The sequence below is a fragment of the Penaeus monodon genome, chromosome 4 (genome assembly GCF_015228065.2).
Source record: "Penaeus monodon isolate SGIC_2016 chromosome 4, NSTDA_Pmon_1, whole genome shotgun sequence".
NCBI classification, from domain to species: domain Eukaryota; kingdom Metazoa; phylum Arthropoda; class Malacostraca; order Decapoda; family Penaeidae; genus Penaeus; species Penaeus monodon.
The window spans coordinates 16,541,727-16,551,726 of record NC_051389.1 but is presented as its reverse complement, the minus strand read 5'-3'; the positions used below and the strand labels follow the sequence as shown (position 1 = coordinate 16,551,726).

At 44.0% G+C, this 10,000-nt stretch overlaps 1 protein-coding gene across 1 annotated transcript in view; it reads right to left on the bottom strand.

Moving 5' to 3' along the window:
* Window positions 1-10,000, bottom strand: part of LOC119572481 — a 65,005-nt gene that overhangs the window by 27,315 nt on the left and 27,690 nt on the right. Inside the window, 1 exon segment of the mRNA XM_037919589.1 lies at window positions 6,987-7,160. Within this exon segment, the coding sequence (XP_037775517.1) occupies window positions 6,987-7,160 (174 nt within the window).

Sequence of the window (10,000 nt, the reverse complement as noted above, 5' to 3'; positions counted from 1 at the left end):
TAGAAGAGAGGAGAGAGGAGAGAGAGAGAGAGAGAGAGAGAGAGAAGAGAGAGAGAGTGAGAGAGAGAGAGAGAGAGAGAGAGAGAGGAATGAGAGAGAGATTGCGAGAGTAGAAGAGGAAGAAGAGATGAGAGAGATAGAGAGCGAGACGAGGTAGAGAGATGAGAGAGAGGAGAGAAGATGAGAGAGATGATGAGAATGAGGATGGAGGACTGAGAGAGAGAGAGAGAGAGAGGTATATCAGACAGTGAGAGACGAAGCAGGGAAAGAAGGAAGAAGGAAGGGAGAGAGGGAGAAAATATTTTTTATCGTTGTAATAATAAAAACAATAATAAATACTTGGCAATGACTTACGACTTATGAGTCATTGAAGACATATCTGTTTTAGCTTTTAAACGATTTTTGATGAGGAGGGATTAAGATGAAGATGATGATGACGATGATGATAACGATGATGATGATGATGAGGATGATGATGATGATGATGATGATGATGATGATAATGATGATAGTGATGGTGATGATGATGATGATAGTGATGGTGATGATGATGATGACAGTGATGGTGATGATGGTGATCTTGATGACGATGATAATTATGATGATGATGACGATCAAATGACTAATGAATAAACAAACACAAATCATATGAGATTAAGAATTTTTGAAACTATAAACACGACACAGAAAACATTAAGGATTAGAGTAGGGGATACAGTCCACAAAATTATAGATAGGTTTCCGATTCGTACTTTTTATCATTACAATTAAGAATTAAATTTCACGGTGCGGAAGTTTCGGCATAAGGAAAAAAATAAGCGTTTATCGATTGATATATAGATTGCAATATTGGCAGTATATATGAGAATGGGAAGATATATATATATATATATATATATATATATATATATATATATATATATATATATATATATATATTTTTTTTTTTTTTTTTTTTTTTTTTTTTTTTTTTTTTTTTTTTTTTTTTTTTTTTTTTTTTTTTTTTGGGGGGGGGGGGGGGGGTATTCGGTTGACAATTACATTTAAGGGGGAGGGGGAGAGGGGAGAGGAGAGAGAAGAAAAGAAGAGACAGAGGACAGAGACAGAGACAGAGACAGAGAAAAGAGACAGACAGACAACAACAGACAGAGGCAGAGACAAACTTGAGAAAAAAAAAAAAGGGAAAAAAAAAAAAGAAAAAAAAAAAAACAAAAAAAAAAAAAAAAAAACAAAGAGAGACAAAAAAATAAAAGACAAACAAAACAAAAAAAGCCGTAGGCAAACAGACAGACAGAGAAAAAGCGGCAACACCCCCCGTCTGCAACGAACGCGGCCAGGCAACCCATACCAAGCCGCGCCACCCCCCCTGTGCACAGGGCATGGCCGGTTAAATGGGGGGGGGGAGCGAGGCCCCCGGGGCCCATCCCGATCCTTTGGGCCAAAGGAACGACAATAGAGATTTTTTTTTGAAAAGGGGGGGGGGGGGAGGAGAGGGGGGATGGAAGGAGAGGGAAGCGGAGAGAGGGGAAACGGAAGGGGGAGATAGAGAGGAGGGATAGAAGAAGGAAGGATGGGAGGGAAGAGGAGGGAGAGAGAAAGGGAGAGGCAGACATACTTATGCAAATGTATATGAATAGATAGATTAGTTGACAGAAAGGTACACAGATAGATAGGTAGGTAGATAGATACAAAGTATAGATAGATAGGTAGATGGGTGGATGGAGAGACTGAGAGAAAGAAAGGAGAAGGAGAGGAAAGAGAGAGAGAGGGGGGGGGAGGGGGGAGGGGGAGGGGAGAGGAGAAGGGGGGAAGGAGGGGGAGGGGGGGAGGGGAGAAGAGAGAGGAGGAAGGGGAGGGAGGGGAGAAGAGAGGAGAGCGAGGAGGGGGGAAAGGGAAGGGGGGGGGAAAGAGAGAGAGGAGAGGAGAGAGGAAGGGGAAAGGGAGGGAGGAGAGTTAGAGAGGGAGGGAGGGGGGAGAGAGGAGAGGGGAGAGAGAGAGAAGAGAGAGGAGAGGAGAGAGAGAGAGAGTAGACAAAATAGATTAAAAAAGAAAAGGGATAAACGGGGGGAAAAAAGGAAAAGTTTATGGCAAGAAGATATTCACTCATTGCACAATAATTCACACCGCATTTTTGTCCCCCCCCACTCTCTCTCTCTCTCTCTCTTCTCTTCTCTCTCTCTCTCTCTCTCCTCTCTCTCTCTCTCTCTCTCTCTCTCTCTCTCTCTCTCTCGCCCCCCTTCCTTTCCTTCTCGCCCTCTCGCCCCCCACACCCAGAAAAAACCGGATTTTCACAGAAAGAAAATACTCTACAACACTTTTCTGCCTTCCTTCCCCCTTCGCCCTTTCCCCTCACTTTCTTACGGTTATCTCATCCTCCTTTCTTCGTCATCTTCGTAGAACATGGATGCAGCGGCTGTCGTTCCTCTCTCTGGGGAATGAACACGGCGGAGAAGAAAACGATCGAGAACACAGGTGAGAACAGAGGTGAGAACAGAGGTATAACACGTGACAGGGAGCTCGGCGCGATACGTCCCTCCTCCCATGCTGTCAATGCGTTACTGCGTTACTTGGGGTCGATACGCGGTCACACAAGCTTGGAAAAGGGGGGAGGGGGCAAGAGGAGGGGGCTGGGGGGTACGTTCTCTCTCTCCCCTTCTCTCTGTCACCACTTCCCCTCTTGTAAACTTTTTTTTTCTCACTTTCTCACCTAACCCTTCCTCCTCCTAGTTTTGCTGTTGTTTTTCTCTCTTCCTTCTCCCCTTTTCTCTTTTTTTCATCCCTTCTTTCTTCTCCCTTCTCCCTTGCAGTCCTTCCCTTCTCCATTCACTTCCCCCCCTTTTTTGTCCATTTCCTCTCACCTCCCTCCCCTCCATTTCAGTCACCCTACTTCATCTCCCTCCCCCCCCTTTTCCCCTTTTACTAACCTCTCCCCCCCCCAAGTATCCCCTTTTACCCCCCCCCCCCCGCCCCCATCAACAATCACACAGTTGTCCTATATGTATGTCCCACCTCCCCTCCCCCTCCCCCTCCCCCTCCCCGTTGACCCCTTGTCGTTAACTACACCCCCCTTACCCTCCCCCCCAATCTTCTCTGCTATCCCCTCCCCCTCCCCTTGTCCCCCACCCCCTCTCTGTGTCATGCGTGATCCTGCGTTCGTTGTGGTTTGTCGCCGATTATTTTGTTCTATTGTGTTTCCGTTTTGCTTTGTTATTCATTTTCCATTTTCGGTTTTCTTCGTCTCTCGCTCTCTTCCTTTGTTTCTTCTATCTATGTATATATATTTTTTTCTTTCTCTCTCTCACTCTCTCACATACTCTCTCTCTCTCTCTCTCTCTCTCTCTCTCTCTCTCTCTCTCTCTCTCTCTCTCTCTCTCTCTCTCCTCTCTCTCTTCTCTCTCTCTCTCTCTTCTCTCTCCTCTCTCCTCTCTCTTGCTATCTCTTTCTCAGTGTTCCTGTTTGTCTTTCGTTCTTCTGGTTCTCGTTTTCCGTTTTCTTTGTTCTTCCTTCTTTTTCTTCTTCTGTCTTCTCTCTTATAGTTGTTTATCTTTTTTATCTACCTTCATATTTCATTATCCACATTCTTTATTTCTTATCATCCTCATATTTATAATAGTGTTAAATTATCATTATTGATTTAGTTATCATCCCTCACTCTTTATCATCATCACAGCATTGTTATGTTATTTTATATATCATTATATATTATTAATATATAATAATAATGAAATAATTATTTATTATATATTATAGTTATAAGCACCATCATTATTATCATTATCATTATTATTGTATTATTATTATTCATTATTATTATTATCCCTCACATCTATTCATTATCACAATCATTATCATCATACACATTTATCTTGTGGCTATTCTTAACATCCCATCACAATTTTATCCAAATTTACTATACTACACCATTCTTATCATCATGTTTCTGCATTATCTAATCATGTTATATCAATTACCTTTCTACGTTATTACTATAAATCTCCCCATTAATGTCATGATTATATTGTTACATATCCTTTCCATTATTATTAACATCGTAATTATCTATCCCATTAATTCTACGTGTATTCTCCCCCTTCTGTGTATATCGACTGTTTTCCCTCCGCAATTTCCCCTCACTCCCCTCATGATTCAGATTGAACACGCACCTGCTACCTTAATCCCCCCCTCTTCCCCTCTTTTTCCCCTCACCCCTCGCTTACCTTTCCCCTCCTCGCCTCTTTTTCCCCTCACCCTTCGCCTACCTTTCCCTCCTCCTCCCCTTTTATCCCCTCTTCACCCTAGTTTTCCCCCACCCTTCTCCCTCTCTTCTTCCTACCATTCCCCTCGCCCTGTCCCCCTCCCCAATTATTTTCCCACACCCTTTCCCCTCTTCAATCCTCTTCCCCCTTTCTCTTTTTTCTTCCTCTTTTCCCCTTTCATCTCTTTTTTTCTCTCTTCTTATTGTCTCCCCTCTGATGGCTGTCCAGGTATATAAAAACCCTATAAAACACACACATACACACACACACACACATACAACACACACACACACAACACACACACACACACACACACACACACACACGCACACACACACACACACACACACACACACACAAAAGGACACTTTCCCCCTCTCTGACCCCCAACTGCCCTAACTCCCCACCCCCACACCCGGGAAACGAGTGGTCACTCCCACACCTCTGCACTGGCGGCCCACACCTTCCCACGCGGCCACGGTAGACTGGTTTCGTTTTAAATATCGCTCCGTCTCTCTCTCTCTCTCTCTCTCTCTCTCTCTCTCTCTCTCTCTCTACCTCTACCTCTACCTCTGCCTCTACCTCTCTCTACCTCTACCTCTCTCTCTCTCTCTCTGTCTACCTCTACCTCTCTCTACCTCTCTCTCTCTCTCCTTCCCTTACTTCCTCTCTCTCTCTCTCTCTCTCTCTCTCTCTCTCTCTCTCTCTCTCTCTCTCTCGTTTGCTCATTTTCACTTTGTGTGTGTGTGTGTGTGTGTATTATGTATGCATGTATGCATGTATGTATGTATGTATGTATGTATGTATGTATGTATGTATGTATGTATGTATGTATGTATGTATGTATGTATGTATGTATGTATGTATGTACGTATGTATGTGTGTATGTATGTATGTATGAATTTATGTATGTCTCAGTGCATGTGTACACATTGCTCTGGGAGTATACATTGCACCCATACCGTACATACACACAAAGACAAGTATCCATGTACGTATGTGTGTGTACGTAGATCTTGAACCTGTGTGCGTGAAGCACTTAAATGATCGCGAAGCTAACCTCAAAAGGTTCTAAGGTTCAAGGTTTGGGTGCAAGATTTTTTTTTTTTTTTTTTTTTTTCTTTAGGGGCAGCTTGCCAATTTCTCAACTTTTTTTTCACTATTTGTTGTTAGTTAGTTAGTCCTAATATTTATTCATTTACGATTCTCTAGATTTTTTCTTCTTTTACTTTTTCTGTTCCCCTTTTTCGTTTTTTCTTCTCTTATTTTTTATTATATTAGCAAATTATTGTCACCGCCGTTAATGTAATTAATAGTATTAGTGTAAATATCAATCTATGCATCATATTTCTTGCTCTTTGTTAAATAATTTTCATTGTCTCATCATCATTATCATCAATAATATCTTTATCACTGTTATCATTGTCATTATCACTACTGCCATTATTACCATTACAGTTATATTTATATGCATTATCAGCATGGTTGTCATAATCACTGCCATTATCAAAAATCATCATCACCACAGTCCTCATTATCACTCTTTATCATTTTCAGTTTATAACTTTGCTCCTTTCCTTCTCCATATGATTGAATTTAGTCGCAAACAGAATAAGAAGAAAAAAAAAATTTGCATCTTGCTTGTCACCGGAAATCTGTTCTCAATTTGTACCTTCCCAACACTTGTCAATTTAAAACCACAAGTTCAGAAGTTCATCTAAAATCTGCCTTTGCAACATGTAACAATATAATGTCGTTTTTTATCTTCATTCAATTTATTAGCATTTTTCTCTTTTAAGTAATAGTTATTTTCCTTTTTCCATTACCATCTCTTTCCAGATACACTGACACACGCACACGCACAAGGAGTCACTCATCATATCACCTTTTCCCCCTTTTTCTTCTTTTTTAACGCTAACAGTTGAAACAAGGACACAAAATTATATCAAAACACACCATATTTATCAACGACAACGACAGTAACGTTTAACATAACAAATACTCACACTGACTAACACAATGCAATCTTAGCAACAAGAACGACAGCAAGAAAAAAGCACACAATACTTCCACAATCTTTAACACAATAACTCAGAACAAAATACCTTCCTGAATTAACATTCACGCGGATTTCTGACAACATACCATACCCTAACAACAACAAACAAACGGTAACAATAATAGTAATAATATCACAACGCATTCACAATATCTAACATAACAACGATGAATTCTAAGACTATGCTCACAATATACACAGATAACAGTTACACCAACATTTAACACACCATCGACGCAATGTTAATCCTAATAACAGCAGCAACTATATCTGTTACTCTCATGATTACTAATCATATACCGTAGTTCAGATTACTTGACGATATGGATGCTTCACGTTAGAGACCAAATGGTGGAATAAACATTAACATCATCACTAAGAAAACAATGATTTCATATACATCAACAGCAACAACAACAAATACTTCAAAAACTGGTATAACGACCATAACAAAAATATGCTGCCGCTGCTACTACTATAGAACGAAATTAGCGACCACAAGCAACAACTAAAAATCCAAAATCTACTACACGTACGCCTTCTCCAGCAACACCACCACCAACAACAACAATAACAACGACACCAACAGCAACAACATTACCAAAAAAAAAATCTTGAAAAAAAAAAAACATAGACATACCAAAAATAAACGGAAATCTGTAAAGACTCACTTGTCCCCGTACTGCTTCCTCTCCATCTTGAGCGCCGCCTGGTGTTCGGAGGTCGAGTAGGAGCGGTAGGCCGAGCTCTGTTCGGTGGAGTAGGAGATTTCGGCAGATTCGTCGTAGAGGGCTGTATGCTGCCAGCGCCGCGCGGTGGGCTGCGAGTGGGGACATCTGTGGCGCCTGCAGGAGTGGAGGAGAAGAGAGGAGGGGCGTTAGAAGCCGGGTCGACCGCTGGGGGGAAGGAGGGGAGGCGGGTATGTAAATGGGGGGTGTTTGGGGTTGGGGGTTTGGGGAGAGGGTTGAGGAGGAAGAGGGGGTTGGGGAATAGGAGCGTGGGGTGGGGAGGCGGCTTAGGGTAGAGGTAGAGGCTTGGGCGTTGGGCATGGGCAAGGGGTAAGGGGTAGGGGCCTGAGGTAGGGGGCAGGGGTTAGTTCGCCAAAGCAGGACCAAAGGAGGCGGGGCATCTTGCAGAGGGTAGCGTGGGGGGAGGGGGGGGGGCATGTGTGTGGGTTTGGGGAGAAAGTGGGAAGAGGAGGGGACGAGGGGGATAAGGTGGGGAGGGGGTCGTAGGTGTGTGTTTGTGTGTGTGGGATTTGTGCAAGCGCAAGGAATTAGGGAGGGGAGGGGGCAAGATGAGGGAGGGGGAGGGGGGAGATGTGGGGCGGGGGCATCCAGATTGAATGAAGAGATGGAAAAAGTGTTTTTTTTATTATTAAATTCCAGGTTTGATACCAACCTTCCTCATAAAGCAACACGGTCCTCGATGTTAAAACACCCACCCATAAACAGAGAGATTGATAAATAGATACATAGATAAACAGAGAAATTGGTAAATAGAGACATAAATAAACAAAGAGACAGACAGACAGACAGATAGACAGGTAGACATATAGACAGACAGATAGATAGATAGATGCTGGGTTTATATACATAAACACACATACAGAGTCAGTTTTACAATACTGCACAAACCAAGAACATCCCCCCACTGTAACTTGAACACCTCCCCCACCCAATACCCCCCCCCCTCCCGCTCCATAAGGAAGATGCAAACCCCCCGAATCGAGAACAATGAACCTCCCTCACCGCCCCCCCCCCCCACGCGACCACCTTGCAAATGCAGGTTGACCCCCACCCTCCCTCTCCCCCTCCCCCTTCCCGCAATCCCTCCATCCCTTCCTCTCTCCTCTTCCCTTCTGCTCCCTCCCTCCTTCCTTCCCTCCCTCCCTCCCTCCCTTTTACACCTTCGACATCTTTTATGGAAGCGAAGGAGGAGGAGGAGGAGGAGGAGGAGGAAAAAGAGGAAGAGGAGAAGGAGGAGGAGGAGGAGGAGGAGGAGGAGGAGGAGGAAAAAGAGGAAGTGGGGAGGAGGAGGAGGAGGAGAGGAGGAGGAGGAGGAGGAGGAAAAAGAGGAAGAGGAGGAGGAGCCTGCCAAGTGTTGCTAAGCCGATAGTTAAGAAAATGTTTTTTTTTTATATTTCCACTCGTTCCTTCTGTTTATCTCTTTCTCTTTCCCTTCACTTTTTTTCTATAGTCGCAGGAGAAGAAAAGGAAATGAGAAAGGTAATCGAAAGATATTCAGGTTAAAAAAGAAACAAAAAAAAAAAAACGGAAGGATATTATCGTCTCTCTGTCTCTCTTTTTTCACATTATTTGTTCTCTTATCTTTTGTTACTGGAGACTGATAAAGGAGGTCAGAGAAAAAGAATAATTACCTGCATGTGTGTGTGTGTGTGTGTGTGTGTGTTGTGTGTGTGTGTGTGTGTGTGTGTGTGTGTGTGTCTGTGTGCGTGCGTGTGTGTGTGGGTGTGTGTGTCTGTGTACGTGTCTGTGCGCGCGCGTGTGTGTGTGTGTACGCCTCCCGTGTCTGTTTGCGATTCCGATACAAAATCCAAGCAAGAATTTCATTCATTCAACCTGCTCTCCCTCCCTCTCACTCCCTCCCTCCCTCCCTCCCTCCCTCTCACTCCCTCACTCCCTCCCTCCCTCTCTCTCTCTCTCTCTCTCTCTCTCTCTCTCTCTCTCTCTCTCTCTCTCTCTCTCTCTCTCTCTCTCTCTCTCTCTCTCTCGAGCAAGCACACACACACACACACACACACACACAGACACACACACACACACACACACACACACACACACACACACGCGCGCGCGCGCGCGCACACACACACAACTCTCTACGGTCATGCACACTAATTACCACTACAGCCCTTCAGCCAGCCCGTGTAGACCAGAACATCCAAAAGCTTGTAACTTTTCGCCCCATTCATCGAGAGAGCGCCTACGCCCACGCACCTCGCAACACGGGATGGAATGCAAGTTGCAAGTTGACAGCGAGGGCGTATAGAGAGGAGGGTCACGGGGAATGGTGATGAGGGAGAGAGGGAGAGAGAGGGAGAGGGAGAAGGAGAGGGATTGAGTAAATGAGAGAGAGGGAGTAGGGAGGAAGGAGAAGAAGAATGAAAGAAGGAGAGGGAGAGGGAGCTCGGGGAGGGAGAGGATGAGAGGAAGGTCGATTGGGAGGAGGGAGGGAGAGGGAAGGGAGGGGGGGTAGGGCAGCCTGGAGAAGGGAATGAAGGGGGAAGGAACTACGCGAGGAGAGGGAATGAAGAGAAGAACGAGAGAGGAGAGGAGAGAAGGGGAGTGGGGACTGTTCAAAGCGTTCATAAGCGTGACAGATCGTGAGATTTTCGGTCACGGTTAGGAGAGGGAGGGAGAGAAAAGTTATGGTGCGGAGGGAGAGAAAGGAAGGGTAGAGGGAGGAAGGGAGGGAGGGAAAGGGAGGGAAAACACTGGAAATTCCACAGAGGAAATGGTAGTCAAGGTTATACACAAAAAGGGAAATTAAAATGAAGGACAAATTCGCATGTGAACTTTTGTGAACAATAGAAATACCGATGCTAACATTTATAGCCATTTTAATCACAAAAAGAATTTTCGTTTTCTTTTCATGGATATGAGTGATGATGTATGTGTGTTCATTCATGTTTGCTTCTTTGTTTGTGTGTGTATATGTATGT